This window comes from Rutilus rutilus (assembly GCF_951802725.1).
Source record: "Rutilus rutilus genome assembly, chromosome: 2".
Lineage (NCBI taxonomy): Eukaryota > Metazoa > Chordata > Actinopteri > Cypriniformes > Leuciscidae > Rutilus > Rutilus rutilus.
Window position 1 is genome coordinate 57,586,309 of NC_140210.1, and position 19,819 is coordinate 57,606,127.

The 19,819-nt window shown below is 39.2% G+C and overlaps 1 protein-coding gene across 4 annotated transcripts; it reads left to right on the top strand.

Moving 5' to 3' along the window:
• The first annotated feature begins 916 nt into the window (after positions 1-916).
• On the top strand, positions 917-18,342 carry LOC311286361 (uncharacterized protein). Of its 4 annotated transcripts, XM_084402553.1 has the most exons (6): positions 920-3,090; positions 3,172-3,287; positions 3,892-4,013; positions 4,537-4,704; positions 4,843-5,266; positions 15,922-18,342. In XM_084402553.1, the coding sequence occupies exons 4-6, from the start codon at positions 4,537-4,539 to the stop codon at positions 17,079-17,081; spliced, it is 1,752 nt and encodes a 583-aa protein (XP_084258679.1). In that variant the 5' UTR covers positions 920-3,090; positions 3,172-3,287; positions 3,892-4,013; the 3' UTR covers positions 17,082-18,342. The 4 variants fall into 4 exon arrangements, with proteins under 4 accessions (XP_084258680.1, XP_084258679.1, XP_084258677.1 ...); XM_084402554.1 differs by having other exon boundaries at positions 917-3,287; positions 15,925-18,342; XM_084402551.1 differs by having other exon boundaries at positions 920-3,287.
• The last annotated feature ends 1,477 nt before the right edge of the window (positions 18,343-19,819 follow it).

Below are 19,819 nucleotides of genomic sequence, written 5' to 3' on the forward strand. Positions count from 1 at the left end.
TACATTTTGATTAATAGAAAGTCAATTTTTTATAAAGACTGGATGGATCAGGGAGTGTGGTCAATGTTACATTTATTTGACTGCAGTGGTAACCTACTAGGACATTATGACTTTATTGTTAAATACAACATTTTATGTTCTAGAACCAAATATGACAAAATAATTAAGGCTAGTAATTAAAGGGACATCACCTGAAGTACAAGTACCTAGTCTGTCTTTGAATGGTGTCCAATTTGTTGACAAAAAATGTAATAACAAATTGTTAAGGGCTCTCCTTACAGCTACTTACTTTCCAGCTCAACTAAAGAGGCATTTTCTTCTCAAGAATTTCACTCCGAAAACCATTTCAAAGATAAGAACTAGTTATCTCTCTTATCCAGTCTCACCGAAAGTTAAGGAAATTCACTTTAAATTACTGAATGACATTTATCCTTCAAATGATTTCCTACACAATAGATTCAATATCGGTATTAATACATATACTTTCTGTCATTCTCAAATTGAAACTGTGGAGCATCTCTTCTTTTCATGCGCTCACCCCAAATTGTTTTGGTCAACTCTCCAGAATTGGTTAGCCTGTAAAACTTTTTTTCCAGTTCTAACTTTTGATATTATCAAATATGGTTTCCAGTTGGAAAAATAAATCTACAGAATTTGGAAATAATAATCTTCTTTTATTGGCAACATTTTTTATTCATAAATGTCGGTTTTTGAAAATGCCTCCTATCTTTGAAGCTTTCAAAAACGAGTTAACTTTGTTTAATAGTGCATTGGAAAATTGCAAATTTTCTAAAGCCCAGCTGCTAAGAGATTTTATTTTAGTAGTACTTTAATAATTATGTTTAATCTATTGATATGTGCTCGTATTTTCATATTTTATTTATTTTATTTTATAGGGGAGAATGGGGTAATGTGAGACATCGGGTAATGTGAGACACCCCCTGTATCTAGGCTATGGAACACAATTTTGGTCATTTGACCATTATGTTTTCAAGCCCCTCTCATTTCCCCTTGGCCATGAAGAAGAGGACCTCATGGTGCTGTAGTAAGCATGTTTTTTTCACAAAAATATTTTTTTTGCATGTAAAAGTACATTTTCTTGCTGTCAACTTAATCAACTGTTGTGCCAAAGCAAATTGATTCAGGTAGAAAAACTTATATCATACATGTTGATGAACTACCAACATATAAAACCATGTGATGATGCTAGCTGAAGATAAGCCTGAATTGCTAAGAGAGATCGTTTTTTTTTCTAAAATGTGGCGGTGGGGTAAAGTGAAACAAATGCTATGGGGTAAAGTGAGACATGAGGCACAAGTTAAGTTTAGTCTTAAACATATTTTAACGTAATATTACATGACATATGTTTTATTTTTAATGTCATAAACATTGTAGAAAAGCCATCAAAAAGAGAAGGGGAAGTAAAAATCAGTAGCTTGGGGTGCAGTAGCTGAGGCAAAGAGGTGGAGCACCTTCTCCCTCTCACCTTGTCCGAATGGAGCGTTTGTCCCCTCCTCGACAAAACCCCCAAAGTCCGTTTTACGACCGAGGTCACTCCGACAGGAGCTCCGCACTCTCCCTGGGAGCCTGCTAGTGAGTAAAGTCAGCATGGGAATCTCGTCCATCTGCAACCTCACGGACACTGTCCGTTTTTGTTTTCGGAGGAGGACCTTCCTCCACCGCTTTTTCTCCAGGGGTGTCTCAAGCCCCTGGAGTCGCTTCGCCGTTTATCCAGACCGGATCTGACTTTGACCGGAGATGACCCACCCTCCCTGGGGCCGGCCCTGGAGGTCTGCGAGCATGGAGCTCTTCTTCAAATACAAGATATTTTTGGACATTTTTATGAGGAGGAATATCCTCCAGTGTGTCTTTCACCCCTAGCTCACCCAGGATGGTGCACACTCACCGGTATGCACGCCCTGGCACCGAGGGACTGGGTGTCCAAACCAGACCCTATTTACTGGAAGTCTCGCCCGCACAAAGTGCACTTTCTCTGGGTTGGGTCAGGCGGTTTCCCCACCCGGTCTGACCACCACGGTTCTCTGGTCCGTGTTCCTTGTCTAAGCGGAGCATTGCCTCCACAAAGACCCAAAGGTCCGTTTTAGGACCAACTTTGCTCCAGACGGAGCTCCAGCGGTGGCGGACAAATCCGAATCTGGCCCAGGAAGGGCCACCCTCCTTGGGCTGGACAGGGGAGGTCTGACTGCATTGAGCTTCCAAATGTATCACAATATTTTGGACATAGTTATTTTTTTTTAGGAGGAATTTCCTCCAGTGTGCCATTCACCCTTAGCACGCCAAGAGCGTTGCACCTTCACTTGGATGCGCACCGGTGGGTCATCAAAAAAATGTGCTTAATTGACCAATCCCCATGATTCTGTTACTAGTCCGACATTAGTTTTGGAATGTGTGGTTGTCAAGCTAGCTGTCAGGATTCTAACTGTAACAACATGTGTTGTTATGGAAGTTTCAGAGTGGAAAAAGTAAGTGGATCAGTTTATCCCCAGCTGGTTCACTTTACCCCCTTGATTTCTCTGGCCTGTCTCAGTTTACCCCTAAGCTGGGGTAAAGTGAGACACAAGACCACTTTTTAAAAACCATTCATATTTTCACTGCCCTTCATCCTGAATACATTCTAATAATTTCCATTGCTAGGAAACATCCTGAATTATTGGGAAATGTGTAACTTTGACTGATATATCATTTTAGCTCACTTAGAGGGGAACAAATGTAAAATAAATGTCTCACTTTACCCCACTCTCCCCTATATGTATTTTTATATTTACCTTCTCTTTTTTCATATAAATGTTGAAAATATTTGTGCTACTCTGTACTGTTCTACATAGCATTTTACTGTGCTCTGTTATTTTACATTCTGTAACGCCTTGTTGCTTAATAAAGGTTTATAAAAAATAATAATAATAATTAAAAAATCATATATGGTAAAAAAAAAAAAAAAAAAAAAAAAAAAAAACTCTACAATAACCGGATGTTTACAACCATCCTGATATTTAACCGGACCGGAAGCTTGCATCTGATCGGCGCGCGCTTTCAAATTCTCCTGTCTTCCACAGAAAGCCGCGAACTCGCGTAATTCAAATATTAACGTTATTTTGATTTACCGCTGACTGAATAACATTCGTTTATCGATGTTTTTTATCTAATTATCAGGTAAAAATATGATAGTATTCGTATCTTCTATCCAGTCGGATCTCCTCCTTATCTTCCAACTCCATCACCCTCGTCCGTAAAACCACAGAAGAAAGAAAGACTGGAGCATTCAGACGGTGAGTTTAATCTGTTTTACATTATTTATGCGTTTTAGCGGTTTGCTTGTTATTTGTCTGTCTTTTTAATGAACTTAAATTAAGCTTATTCTACCCCACTTAGCTTATGAAAAATAACCATGGTTTTGCTACAGTAACCATAACAAATGTCCTCATGTTTTACTATGTTTTAAACATATTTGTATTAAAGGGACACTTCACCCATTTGCTTTAAGCCTTGTATCGTTAGTGTATTTGTGACTGGCCTTCATTTCTTCTTGTCTGTGTTCTGCTGGAGGGGGTACAGTTATAAACAGCAAAAACAGTAATATTGTGAAATATTATCATTTGAAATTACTGTTTTCTATTAAATCTAAATTCAAAAAATTTTTTTCAGTGAGTCAGAACAGCTTTTGATTGGCCGTTACCCCAGTCTTCAAAGATATTTTTTTTATATAATGTTTTTACATAAACCTTCCTTTACTGCATGTGCTTGTTTTCCACAGAAAGGCTGAGTGACTAACATTTGTTTAACAATCGTCTTTATTTAATAATTCCGTAAAACATATGTTAGTATATTCGTCTATTAGTAACGCCGCTGAAATACAACTGTATTTTTAATCAGAGAAATTAGGTTTGGTGAAGCCTCTCTTTTACTCCATCGCTCGTACTGTAGGAGGCGCTGTGACGTTATTTAGTCTACTGGTAAACCACTGAAGAAAACAAGACAACTGGAGCTCCCAGACGGTGAGTTTAATCTGTTCTACATATATATGCGTTTTAGCTGTTGGCTTGTTATTTTTAAGTATATAGTTTTTAATTAACTTTAAAATTGAGCTTTTCCACGCCTACTTAGCTTATGAAAAATAGCTATGGTTTTGCTACAGTATAAATGAGTAAGTAAGTTGACCAGTAAGTTTTTTCTACAGTAACCATGTTTTAACCATGATATTTGTAGTAAACAGTTACTATTCCAGCAATACAGTGGGTAATTTTCAATGCTAGATTCACGATTTTGGTTGAAATTAGTAGAAATCTGACAATATCATGTTTATTATATTACTAAATGAGTAATACATGTAATAGTGTCATATAGGCTCCTATTTGATAATATCCCTGCACAATGCTGGCTCAATACTGAAACTAAACATAAATGCTCCAAAACACTTATATCTGAAATTAATATTCTCTGAAATGGGCTATTTTGAGTTTAAATTAGTGTCAGTTCATTGCAAATTCCTCATGAACTAATGATGATGTTTGTCTTCAGATGTTGACCATGAGAGCGCAGATGGATGTGATCTGCTGTAAATCAGTAGGAACTGATCTGTCCATGCTGGATATTGAGGATTTCATCACTGAAATCTGTCAGCTGAAGAAAGAGGTGGCGTCACTGGAGGCAAAGCTGAGAGAAAGAGGAGACAAACCCAACAGAGAGGTTTGAGCAGCTCATCATTTCATCCTTCAGCTCAATCAAACCAAAGTTTTGTTAGCTTCTCACTTCTTATGCCACAGTAATGAGGTTAATATCAACAGGTTGTTGTTTATTTGTGTTGATCTATGATGTGATTGTCAGGATCTGGAGAAGGTTTCAGTGTGTGTGACTGATGGGACAGAAGCTCAGGATTCAGTCTGGAGATCCAGAGACACACAGGACTCAGAGCTCAGCCTCACTTTACTGTGTTATACTGACGCTCAGGATCATGGATCCGCTGATCAAACCTCTGACTGTAACGCTGGAGAACAGCAGATGAAGATGTGCTCCGTCAGACTGGAGGACTGCAGGAACCTGATAGAGAGACGAGGAGAAGAAACCACAGCAGAGGAACAACAACAGAGCCATGAGGAGGAGGAGGATGAAGATCAGAATGATGATGTTGATGATGAAGATGAACAGGATGAAGATGAAGATCAGAATGATGATGTTGATGATGATGATGAACAGGATGAGGATGAAGATCAGAATGATGATGTTGATGATGATGACTTTGTTCCTGCAGGTATGTTTCTTTCTTTTATGACCAGATATGCTGAAGTAACAGAATTAGTATTCTAATAGTAGAATTAGAGTAACAGAATTAGCGAATTCTGCCAATTCATTAAGACAGTTAGAATGGCATTTTGTGAGCTCCACGTGTGTAAAATATCCCAGTGATAAAATATCAAATCAGACATTGTTATTTATTTAAATGACAGCCTTAAAAGTTTGATAACACACATCGCAATTTGGATCAACATATCTCTAGCCATTGTTATTTTTTCTGCAATTATATTGTACAGATACAGTATATTGTACATATATCTGATATAGCATTGTATTAGCACCCCCCCACCACACACACACCTGTCCCAACCACTTTTTCAAACAAAGTTACGCTACTCATAGGGGATAATTTCACATGCTTCCATGTCAAAGTATCTGTTATCAGATCTGTTGAACATGCAGCTTCTGTTCATGTGTGTCAAGACATTTTAGAAATCCTGACCGGACAATGTTTTACAGACTGTAGGGTCACCAAAAATACATATAATTAGGGTAATATTAAATAACTTAAACCATGATATAAGATTGTGGCCATATTGCCCATCTCTTAAGTAATTTTTTCCCTGTACATATCGTTTGGTCCACCACAAGGTGTCACTGTGGCCTCAAGTCAAGTCACCTTCATTTATATAGCGCTTTTAACAATATGATTTTTTCAAAGCAGCTTTACAGTGATAGTAGGAAATTACAATAACAGAGATTGTTTTGGCTTTACAGCAGCTCTAGGATAAAGTTATTGTCCAGCTAAAGTTAGTTTTGATTGATTGATTCACTTCCGTTGCGAAGCTCATTAGTTATTAACGTCGGGGCCGCTAACACGACACCGTTCTAACAGAAAAGCCTCAATGCGCTGTGGCCGCCCATTCGCACAAAACAGTGCCTGGTGGCTAGAGAACACACAAGATTATCAATTATCTCTGCGCAAACCTCTGCACAAACACCGACGTTAGTTAGCGCGTCCGCGTAGCTACGTGGGGATAAAACGACAGTGTTTTACACTTTTTTACAGCGTTGACTTCAGGACTGCGTTGTCGTCGTGTCCAGGCGTAGATCCTTCATCAGATCTGGATACAGCCTGGATCCAGCGGACTGCGGTAAACTTCGGGATAAACCGAGAGACTAATATCTGCGTAGACGCCATCCTTAGACATTCATCAGGATTTATGGGAAGTGTTCCCGAATCCGGCTGACCTAAACTATGCAGCCTAACATTGAATTATAAAAGTGTATAATGTGTTATGTGTATGCTAAGCCAAAGATATGTGTTATATTTAGTCTAGATTTGAACTGACAGAGTGTGTCTGCTTCCCAGACAATGGTAGGAAGACTGTTCCAAAGTTTTGGTACTAAATAGGAGAAGGATCTACCGCCAGCAGTTGGTTTTGATATTTTATATTGATAGCCGGAATTTTAAGATCGCAATAGACGTGAAGGACTATAATGCGTTAAGAGCTCGCTCAACTCTAGCTGCTGCGTTTTGGACCAGCTGTAATTTATTTATTAAGCGTGCAGGACAAGGTTATTCTAGGTTATTACATGAGGAACTTTTTTGTCCAATAATTAGAATCTCTGTTTTTTTCAGAATTAAGTAGTAGGAAATTGCTAGTCATACAGTTTTTTTAATATCAGCTATGCATTCTGTTAATTTAGTGAATTGGTCATTTTTGTCGCGGCTTGAAGAGATATAGAGCGGAGTATCATCATCATAACAGTGAAAACTAATGCCATGCTTCCTAATGATATCTCCTAATGGTACGGTCCTAGTACTGAGCCTTGTGGTACGCCATACTGAACTTGATTTACTGCTACAAACTGATAACGGTCAGATAAGTATGATTTAAACCATGCTAATGCAATTCCACTAATGCCAACATCATTTATGAGATGTTGTGGTCGATAGTTTCAAATGCAGCACTAAGATCAAGTAACACCAATAGAGATACAACCACGATCGGATAAGAGCAAATCATTTGTGACTCTAATGAGAGCTGTTTCAGTATTATGGTCTAAATCCAGATTGAAAATCCTTGCAGATACCATTTCTTGCTAAAAAAGGAACATAGTTGTGAGGATACTGCCTTTTCTAGTATCTTTGACAGAAAAGGTAGATTCAAGATCGGCCTGTAATTGACTAATTCTGTATGATCAAGTTGTGTTTTTTTAAGAATCGGTTTAATCATAGCCAGCTTAAAAGTTTTTGGTACATATCCTAGTGATAAAGATGAATTAATGATATTAAGAAGAGGATCTGTGACCTCTGGAAGCATCTCTTTCAGTAGCTTAGTCGGTATAGGGTCTAACACACATGTTGTCGAATTAACGAGTTTAGTAAATTCTTCCTCTCCTATAGCAATGAATGAATCAAATTTTTCCTCAGGGAGACTACAAGCACTGTCTGATGCGATATTGTAGTAGACGGTTGCATAGTTATAATTTTCTCCCTGATATTATCAATCTTGTTAGTAAAGAAGTTCATAAAGTCATTACTGCTGTGCTTCTTGGAAACGTCTGGGCTTGAAGTAGAGATGCACCGATTACAATTTTCTAGGCCGATTCCGATTTCCGATTTTTCATTGAGTTTGACCTGCCGATACCGATTTTAGCCGATTCCGATTTAATTATTTTCTAACCACTTTACAGCGCACACAAATATTTATTTTCGATTTTTTTCTTTAACCCTTTCACGCGCAAGTTTAAAATATTCTAACTGACACCCCTGCCCCCAGAGTGAGGTTTTTTTTTTCAAGGTGAACGTTCCCTTTAATGTTTCCATGGCGACGCGTCATCACGCGATACACCGCAGCCACAATAATACTGTATGACAGATGTGTCGCTTTTATTTCGCTTTTCCTTTTTTATTCAAAATATTCACAAACTTGCTTACCATGTCATCAACTAGCGGCTAGCCTACCTGACATTCCGAACATTCTCAAATACGTGTAGCAAAAAGTGAGTGTGTTTGGTCGTTTAAAAACCTTTATAAATAATCTTGATCTAACTTATAACATGAGATGGGCGCAGCAATGTTGTCCTGTCAGTCGGATTTACAGCACGTGAATTCATCAGTTTCTCCCGAAATAAATGCAAGAAAGTGGCCGTTGAACTGAGAAGAATAGAGTAAACTTTATAGTTACTTCCACTATGTTTGTCTGATATGAATAACACATGTCGGCAAATTATATTTGAATAGATTGTTATTGCTGCTTCAACAGACATCAGTGTGTATTTTACAAACTCCAAATGTATTGTTTTACTCGTGCTTAAATGTGTATTTAAATATCTGAAACCTAAAATAAACATTATGAGGTTGAAAACACTGCTTAGTTGTGATATATGACAGCGCTGAACGCGTCCGACTCTGGCTCAGCGCCAGCCAACGCGCGAAAGCACAGTTTGAATCTGGCAGTTATGCGACGTCACTGAACATTATAAATGTGGCGCCGTACTCTCGGGCACAGAAATAAAAATCCCATATATGAGACCGTACCGCTCAAAAGGCTAATCATGCGGCGCCCGAGTGCATTTGACCGGCATAAAATCGGCATATGTCAGACTGACCGGCCGGTCGCCGGTCATGGCCGATCACGTGAAAATCGGCCAATTCCGGTCACCAGCCGATCAATCGGTGCATCTCTAGCTTGAAGCTTTATTTTTCGTTAGTTTAGCCCAGGGCTCCAGACTAACTTTTTTCACCTCCGTCCTGGAACCGTCCTGAAAAACGATTTGAACCGTCCTAAAGTGAATGTCAACCGTCCCAAAATAAACATGTTGTTTCTGTACTTTGTTATTATCATCTATAGTTGTTAGTTGTTAGTCACATAACAAAAACACCATTAAAATGTTTATGATATATAGTATTATATTTATTAAGCTCCATTCAAAGTAATTATCTGTAAACAGGTAAAAAACAGATTTATTAAAAAATAACAGGAGTGTATGCTTTTTTGTATTCATGCAGATTTTTTTTGTTTTTTTTACATATACGAAAATTAAGATAAAAATATATACAGCTCAAAACGTTTTAGAGTTGGTTGGATTAAAAAATAACAAATAAATACTGGTGACAACATATCTCAAAAATATCATCATTCTTTATTCTTTCAAGCAGCAGACATATTTATTTGTATGATTTAAATATAATGAATTATTATTAAAGCTATTAACGAGCAGTGAATGCCTTTCTCTTTTTCTTTTGTTGCTTGATCAATACACAGACCGCATTAGGTTTATTACCCACTGTCACTTTAAGACATCGGATCATGTCGAGTGACGTGCGCTGATGCACATCCGATACACTCAAAACTGTTTAAGACATAACCAACATAGTTTACGTGAATACTCTCCAAAACGGACATTTCTATGCCAAGCCGTTTTAGCTTAAATTGTACCCAGCAAACGGCTTGCCATACATTTCGACATAATGTTGTGTGTATTTGTCCATTCAGACACGAAAGAGAGCTCAATTCAGTACTCGCGCGCTGTATAGGTGTCTATGTGCATGGCTGCACGCTTCGGGTCGGGTGTGTGCGCACAGAAAACCGTACTGAATACAGCTCTTTTTTTGCGTCGTCACTCTTATTCAGATCTATCTGTCTGCTCTACTCATTCTCCCAGACGTTTACATTTTTTAACGTTTTATGAGACATGCAGCGCATGTCAACCCGTGTGCCGCTGGGTAGATCAGCACGTTACAGTACAAATGTGCGCATCTACCACAAACGCAGGACATCAGTTCTGACTGGATCGCTTCCCAAATCGTCACTATCTAACATTTTATGTCAATAGATTTTCGTCATGGTTTTTGTCATTCAAAACTAGTTTTTATTTAGTTATCGTCTCGGTTTTGTCTGTGAAAATAAGCCATGTGATAGATGTACCGCGAAACAAGTCTCCGGGTGAGTAGCCGGCCAGTGATAGTAACTATAGTAACAGCATGAGAAGACGCGCTCCGTTGTAGTCAGCGCTTGGTCGGTTAATTTTGGCATTTTCTAAGTAAGTTACCCTAATAGGCTAGTAATAAATGAACACACATACAAAAATGTCTTTCGTCCTGTAGGTGTCCTAGAGAATATTTCTGTTCGTCCTAAACACATTTTCTATCGTCCCCAGGACAATAGGACGCCGTTAGTCTCGAGCCCTGGTTTAGCCACTATTTTCTTCTAATAGGGTTGAAAAATAAGCAGATCTAGCAGCTTTTAAAGCCTCTCTGTGTGCAAACTTCCATGAAATGCGAAATACCTCTAGTTTTGTTTTCTTCCAGTTGCGCTCCATTTTTCTGGCTGCTCTCTTAAGGGCCGAGTGCGCTCGTTATACCACGGCATTGGACTATTTTTCTTTACTCTTCTTTAAGTGCAAAGGAGCAACTGTGTCTAAAGTGCTGGAAAAGAGAGAGTTAAAAGTTTCTGTCACAATATCAAGTTCTTCTAAGCTATCTGGGATCCTGAGATGATGAAACTGATCAGGAAGATTATTAATAAAGCAATCTTTAGTGGCAGAAGTGATAGGTCTAACATATTTGTAACACGGAGTCGGCTTTGCAGCCTTGGCTAAATGAAGTTTACACAAGACTTGATCTGAGATGTCATCGCTCTGCTGCAGAATTTCAACGGCATCAACATCTATTCTGTGTGATAATATTAGATCTAGAGTATGATTACGACAATGAGTAGGTCCTGACACGTGTTGTCTTAAATGTTATCACGTGGATGAATAATCATATGCAAATGATATAAACGGTACAAGAAACATTACATTAATACAAATCAAGTAGTTGTCTATCCTTGCCTTGTTTTTGAATAGCCTACATAAATCAAATAGTGTAAAATACATTTCAGAGAAAGTTTTTCTCAATCTTTTCCACTTGCCGAATTGTATTTTTAATTGATTTATATTTTTAATGGAAACAGATAGGCCTTTGGCATTATTTGCACGAAACTATTTTCTCAGACAATCTGGTATTATCATGATAAGCAATTATCTCTGTGGTTAAAACATTAAAGCACGCCACAGGAAAAGTGTTCAAAAACAATCGCATCCACAACAAATATTTCTAATGATTGAATTTAAAAAAATGTTGTAACTTCAGTAATGATTTCATGTTTAAGTGTTTAACTCCATTAATTTGAATGGCATATTTAATATAAATGTTTATATCAGAAGTATTTTATTTATTTAAACTGTTATTTGCGTCAGTTTCACTAAACGGCTCAACACGCTCGCTGCCGCGGACATTTAAGAAGGAATGGATATTTGCTTCAAGTGACAGGCTTGGTGATTGAAATTGTATTTGTATAATCTTTCTGTATATGTTTAATTTTCTTTAGATTTTCTGTATAAAAGTGACCAAAAATACATTTAACTCCAGCTCACCATCGGTGTCGCCAAAGTGCTCCATCTCCAAAACGTCCGTACGCATGGGTCAGAGTTTGCGTGCAGGTGCGCAAATTTTCCTGTCAAGTTTTTCTTTATAAATCCCACCTTTTGCGCAGGAACTGGCGTACGCATGTTTTCAGCCCCGTTTTGTGCGTACGCAAGCTTTATAAATGAGGCCCCAGGTCTGCCCCAAAAACTATCTCTATCTCTATGAATAGGGCTGGGACGGTTACCGCAATACCGCGGTCACGTGACGCCTACCGCGGCTCTGAGCTCGTCACCGTCAGCAAAAAAATAAAATAAACACTGGCCTTTACGTGTTCACGTTGTGTCTAATGACATGGATTCAATGATTCTAATGACATGGATTGTGTCTACATTATGTCATACATAACATTGTGTCTTACATGGATTCAAGGTTTTCTAAACAAAACTTACCATCAAAAGATGGAGCAAATCCGACCTTTCGCAAGTTGGGGAGAGCAATGTTCCATGACATATAATAACATTCCATTCGTAGGCCATTGACTATAACCCCTTATTTACACTCTGTGGCGCGTTACGGCTGCGACGCGGCTACCGGAGCTGATCGCGCCCACTCTAGTCAATGCTTGTGTTTACACCAGCCATGACGCGGCGTGTTTCAGAAGCGTCTCTCCGCGCTGCTTTGCTAATGATAGGCGCCTGGTCTATTTTCGACAGATGCCGCGTCCAAGCCAAAAAAGTAAATTTCTGTGCAGACTCCCAATTATATTGCAAATGTCTTATAGCCTATAATTTGAAGCCCCAAAAGCAGGACCTCAGCTTTTAATTGCACGTGCTTATTTAACACAATTCTCTCATGTGAAGACCGGGTTTGTCAACCCTCGCGGAGTCGAGGCAAGTGCATAGCACCAGAGAGTAATCTTGACGGCACTTGCAAGAAAATGGATAAGTAGGCTACATAATCAAATTCACAAATATTACACCATTTAAACATTATTAAAAATACATAGGCTACTGAGTTACTAACAATCTTTGTCAAAGAATACACTTGTATGTTCACAGTTTGAACGTTCTTGTTTCCATTTGTTTAATTTCAATATCTGAGATGAATTATCCATTGTTGCTTTTACAGCTACAAAGCTGGAGCACTAAATGATATTCAAAGTCACATTGCATGCTTTTAACATTAAAATAAAGCCCATAAACAGTACCTGAGATTATCATCGCCACACTTTGTTTGTTTTTCCAGCCGCAACGTCGCAGAAAAAAAAAAAAAACTGGGGGTGGGTGAGGGGGAGGTTGGTGAGGGGGGTTGAGGTTTAAAGCAGATTACTGCTGTACCGCGGGAATTTCTTGCTTTTCAACCGCGGTAAAAAAATCCATACCGTCCCAGCCCTATCCATGAATTCTATATTATTCTGCGGACACCACTTAGACAGTCAGCCATTGAGTGAGGACAATCTACTAAGTATCTCATCACTCCTGCGAACAGCAATGGGGCCAGAGCAAATTACAGTGCCTAACATCATACTTGCGAGTTCACACACCTCTTTAACGTTAATTTTAGTGATCTCCGACTGGCAAAGTTGAATTTACGATTAGCATTAGCCAGACCTTTTAAATTTGCTTTGATGTCAGGTGCTCTGGCTCCCAACAAACATGTGACTATGGTGGCTGGTGTCTCTATTTTCACATTCTGTGTAATAGAATCACCAATAACTAGGGCACATTCAACAGGATTCACAGTGGGTGTTTCACTGAGTGGGGAGAGACTATTTGTAGGCATGTGCCGGTATTCGGTAATGCGATAAATCGCGGTAATGAATATGCACGATATTGTTATCGCGGGCACTTCAAAATACCGCGAAAAATAATAATCCGAATTTAGATTTTTAGAACGCGCATTATAGCTTATTTTCCATCAACCGCTTAAATACTGCGTATATGCTGCGCGAAACACGTGCGCACTCTGATGTAAACAATCGCCACGTGTATAAGCATGCGGCCGGTGCGCACTTCTAGTCTAATGTAAACAGTCCTCACATGGAGAAGCAGCATGGTGGAAGGAGGAACGCCACCGCATACAGTCTATGGCCGCCGCCGAACTATCCGGATCCATCCCGCTTCTAAAAGCAGAGCTGCCAACTCGACGCATTCAGCGCGAGACTCTTCACACGATCACGCCACACATCCGTTTTCTCACGCAGAGAAAAATCGCGGAGCAAAGAGGACACGAAGACCGTCAAACAAGACACAGCAGGTTACTTTTGATATGAAACAGGAGAACAATTGTGTCACAGAACGTTACATTTAAACCATTTAATGACCAGCAGCATGTTAGATGACTAAAACAAATAGATAAAGAGGAGTATTTTGCTGAATATGTGCACTGCACTTTTTTACATATTTATTATATTTTTACTTGTGTCATTACATAATTGTTATAATGAAAACCACATTATATTTGATTTAATTAGTTATTTGTAACCTTTAATAATACCAGCTGATAGGGCTCTATATGGTGAATAGCATTTTGTGAGATATTTTTTTTCATGAGAAAAAAATAACATGTGGGCTATCTATTGTAGCCTTCCTAATATTTATCCAAAATTAGTCAATATTGAATCAAGATTTAAATCAAATCCCAAGTATTGAATTGAAATCGTTAAATTTGTGTTAAGCAATAGAAACAGTAGCCTACCAGTCATTGTACCATGTAATCATTGTAACATGTTGTCACCAAACTTAATAAAATTCAGTTTAGTTACCAAATGTTTTGACAATCACAATTACACCTTGTGATGCAAGTTTTATTTATTTTTTACACCCCCCAATCCATTTGTTTCTCATGTGCAATTAAAATATCGTGATAATACCGTATACCGTGATAAAAGCTCACTCAATTAATCGCAGCATGAAAATGTGATACCGGCACATGCCTAAGTCAGACCGGAAGAACAGTGTTTTGTCCCGCGACTACAGCGTCTCACGGTCAGCCAGTTGCCCTGCTGCAAGGGCTCTACAGCCGGAACCGAACAATGTACAGAATTCACTAAGCTAGTCACATCCAAAGCAGTATCTAAAGCCCTTGCACTCTTACTATCCTCAATTAGAGTTTGGATGCGTGTCTCTAGTTCTGAAATCTTCTCCATCAGCCTGACTACTTCCCTGCATTTATCACATGAAAAGCCCTCTGTGCTGACAGAGAAGGCTAATACTATACATGTGATACGAAGTGCAAGTGACAATAAGAGAAGACATGACTCACTGTGTTTGTTGACTGATCCTACTCAACACAGTTGTTTGATGGACTCGTAAAAGGTGTGAGAGAAAAAATAAAGACGGATGGCACGTTAACAGGCTAGCGAATTACTAGTGATAACGATTTAGATTGAAAGTAGCGATGTCAGATTAATGCGTGGTGATGAGCAAGTTATATTTAGCAATATAAACAACAAAGGAATGATAGTAAATAAAGATTCAAAACAGAAAGCTATACGGAGCATACAGACGCAAACCACTCAGCAGCAAGACAGACAGACAGGAGCAATCCATGATAAAGGATTATTAAGGGTATATAAGGGTATGAAGGGTATGATAAGGCCCAAAGGTGTCTTTGGTGGTCAAACAACCCTTGGTATTTTCCTTGTGGGGCTCAAGCTGTGCCCTCTCCAAACCAATCTATCTTTTACAAACTGCCCAAAGTTGACATCTTAAAGGTGCTGTATGTAACTTTTTCACTCTACTAAAGCATAAAAATGCCATAATATGTTTGCATATATTGAGGAAACATGCTAAGTTCACATACTCATTTCTATGAAAAACACTTCTACAGCCAGTTATTTTACTTTGAAATGTGCGTTTCCAGGCATTGTCCATTGCGCTCGTTCCTGTTACGTGTGCTCAAACTGGCTACTCGTGTGAACGTCGTCGAGTCTGAGGAGCAGGTGGTGGGAGAAACAATGATCTCTGATATTTAGAATTGGAATGCAGTACCTATTTCGACCACTAATTGTCATTCTTACAGACTGCACCTTTAAGTGGAATCTTACAAGGGTTTGTTGTTTACAGCGGTGGAGTTGGTTAGTTAGCTTAGACTGGATGCTGCCCACTTCATTTATGGTCCTAGATTGTTCTGTTTGAACAAATCATCTCTGTCCGATCTGCTCTCAGATCCAACACAATTTTATTTTGACTGATCATTCAGCTTTAGTATAAAAGTTCTATATTTAATGCCCATTTTGCTCCTTTCAGAAGACATCGCTGGTTCATCTTCTGATGGAGAAACTGCCTCTACATCCAAAGAGCGACAGACAGTGAAGAGTTTCTCCTGTGGAAAAACATTCATCAAACAGGGTCATTTAGCAAAAAGTGAGAGAAAACGCAAAGAACTGAAAGACTTCACCTGTAAGAGATGTGACATCAGCTTTCCTACCTTAGAAGAGAAGAGACGTCATTCAAAAAAGCACAGCGAGAAGAAGGAGTTTCGCTGCGAACAGTGCGGGAAGGATTTTTTCACCACTCCTTATAATATGAGAGCTCATATAAAGACACACAGTGAAAAGACTTTGCACTGCAGCGAGTGCGACAAGTATTTCCGCACCACACAACATCTTACAATGCATAAGAGAATCCACACTGGTGAAAAGCCGTACAAATGTCCTCACTGCGAGAAGAGCTTCAACCAGAGATCCGCTTTGAAGAGCCATCAACTCACACATAGCAATGAGAGGCCGTATCAGTGCCCCCTCTGCGAGAAGAGCTTCAAACAGGGATCCCATCTGAACAAACATCTACTCATACACACCAATGAGAGACCGTATCAGTGTCCAGTCTGTGAGAAGAGCTTCAAATGCGGAACCAGTCTGAAGAAACATCTACTCACACACACCAGTGAAAGGCCGTATCAGTGCAGTGAATGTGAGAAAACCTTTACAAAATCTAGTTCTCTGAAGTTACACCAAAAAATACATTCTGATGACAGACCATATCAGTGTTCACACTGTGAGAAACGTTTCTATCATTCGACTCACTGGAAATCCCATGAGAGGACTCACACCGGAGAGAAACCGTACCTGTGCTCCTACTGCGGGAAGAGCTTTGCTAGTCCATTTTATTTCAAAGTTCATCTGAGAGTTCACACTGGAGAGAAACCGTATCACTGTAGTGATTGTGGGAAGGGTTTTACTAATTCAAGTAGCTTACAAATACACCAGAGGACTCATACAGGAGAAAAACCTTTTAAATGCTCACTTTGTGACAAGACTTTTGCTCAATCAAGTGCCATGAAGATTCATGAGCGAATGCATACAGGAGAGAAACCTTACCGCTGCTCCATCTGCGGTGAGAGATTCGCTTTTAAATGGGGTTTTCAGACTCACCAGAAGAAACACGCCGCTCCAGAGTCATCATAGCTTCATCATGTCATTAATTTTAGGTCGTCAAAAAAACCCACCTTGCAGTGTTACAGGGACGTTATGGTTGCAAAATACCTAAAACTAGAATGTCCAAAGGAGACCAAACTTAAATCTCTGTGTCTTAGCACCTTATATTAGGCCATATGTAAAAAATCTGGGTGTTTTACTGGACAGTGCATTAAAATGCTCCTATTATGCTATTTTAAAGTTTCCTAATGTTGTTGTGGAGTCTCCTACAACAGGTTTACAACCAATGCACAATCAATGGCTTGAGAATATCCATAATGCACTGTGAGGATTGTGCTGGATAAATTCCTGCATCTATCCAGAAGATGGCGCCTGCAGCTCAATCATCCATCCATTCATTTTCCAAACCGCTGGTCCAATGTGGCTACAGCGTAATATCATACAGGTATAAATAGCTTTTTAATTAATTATTAAATTGTTTAAATAAGGTTTATACGTAATTTCCATGACAGAGTTCAAGATAAATATTTTCATCTCACTACTGGAGCTGCCAGTTTGTTCAGTGTCAAATGATTATTAAACAGCTCAAACTATGCAAAAGCGGCAGCCCTTCCAGTGCACTCAGTGTCTGAAATCACCCACTCGTTTACATTCACTCCTTCAAGTGAACTATATTAGTGGACTAATGTAGGGAATAGTGAATGAGGGTATAGGGGGAGATTTTGAACACAGCAAATGTCTTCAGACTCACTAGAAACTTCCGGGCAAGTGTGTTGGAGCTAAACTGTGCGGGATGTTGGCCCTCCAGGATCAGGATTTAATGCCCCTGTTCTCGAACATTATTAACTGTGTAGAAATGAATCTGTTTCTTTGTGACAACTTTTAATTCATTGTAATGTGCAGATCAGTGTCTGCTGTTGAATTAAAGTGTGTTTATGGGGGAATTAAATCACACTAACAGAATGACGAGGCCTAATTCTTTTAGCAGTTATTTAATACTGAAAAACATGACGGTATGAAATGACTCTTAGTCACTTGCTGAAATGATCCAGACATGGAAATGAAATAATACACTACAGGTACAGTAACGTGTTATAAGGTCACACTATTAGTTTTTGGGATTAACAACTGCATCTACTTACAGGTGTGAATCTTGAAATGTATCGTTCACAAATCAACTTTCAGTAGCGCCTCAAATACTGTCTGTATTAATGTGCAACGGGAGTCAAGCCTGTACTTACCAGTGAAAGTGACCAAAGTAATATCTCAGTTTACAATAAAGCAGTGTAATGCAATTAAAAATTTAAGTTTATTGTGTTTCTCTCTGTTTGTCTCAGGGAGTGTGTGTTTGTGACTGGCCTGCTTCATTTCTTCTGTCCTGTGTTCTGCTGGAGGGGGTGCAGTGAAAACAGCAAAAACAGTAATACTGTGAAATATTATTCCAATTCAAAAATCACTGTTTTCTATTTGAATATTCAAATGTATTTTCAGTCAAATCTCCATTTTATTGGCTTTTACTCCAGTACTCCATATTTAACATGTTTCATATACTCTTTGCAACACTGCATTTCGGTCGTTGCTTTTAACTTACCTAAACAGATACGCATGCCAGTTATGTATCCACCACCTCCAAAACTCCCAAGCTGCTGTCAGATTATGATGTTCCAAGGACACAAGTTTCCTATTGTGAATCAACAACGCTCGATAACAGTTTATGTGATGTGTTAATCACAAAATGTCTTCCCTAACAATTTGACAAAGTAGGCTATTCAACTATCCCGCTTGCTTGCAAGACTCCGTGGCTGAGCAGTGTGCACCCGCTTCCTTATTTGGGTTTTGGGTTGCCAGGTTTTAAGACATTAAGTTTTAGGCTAAATTGAAAGTAAGTAATTGTGAATGTGTAGGGTCTATTTCACACACAATCTGGCAACCTGGGAAATGTCAGACTAACAGAAAAAATGAATGGATCCGTGATTTTAAAATTAAGTTTGATGGTCATGCAAATTACAAAAGAGTTTTTCGGGAGAAATAACAGAACGGGAGGGCGCCGGGAGATGACCTTGAAATACGGGAGAAACTTGGAAAAATGGGAGTGTTGGCAGATATGTGGAGGACAGTATAGCCAAGTGGTGCAAGACCGTAGGAAAGTGACGCAGAAAAGCTGTCTACACCCTTACACTGCAGTACACACTACAGTGTTCAACACCAGTTATAGATGTGTAAACACATGAATAAATCATTTACAACACTTTCTGCATCCCCTAATCTAAAGTGTAAACTATTCATCACTTGTAAATGTGTTACACATCATTCGCAGATACGATTCGTTGATTTTATGCCTTATTGATTCTTGTAAGAACAACTGTCAAATATTTTCACCGTTGCACTGCCAGTGTGAGGGGCCTCATCATTCTTCGCTACACTTCGTGCTCTTGTCACCCGTACCATCCTGCAGGTGGCTGGTTCTGTCTGCTTCCAAAAGGCCATCAGGTGGGCGTGACTTGCAAACCTGTGGGACATAGGTGTTACATTTCATTACATTACATTAAGTGCCCATACACAACATTAGCCGCTTTCCGACCAAGTAGTTACAGGAACTTAGTTCTAGGAACTGTCCACTTCTAAACAGTTCTAAGAACTACTCTCCCCCAAACTCAGTTTTGCTGTTTGCGTTCGCACTGGCCAAGTGGCCATAGGAACTGGTAGGAGGGGTAAGGGAGTGACGCATTTTGATGGCACGACGGACCTTTATTTTGGCGGCGCTGAGA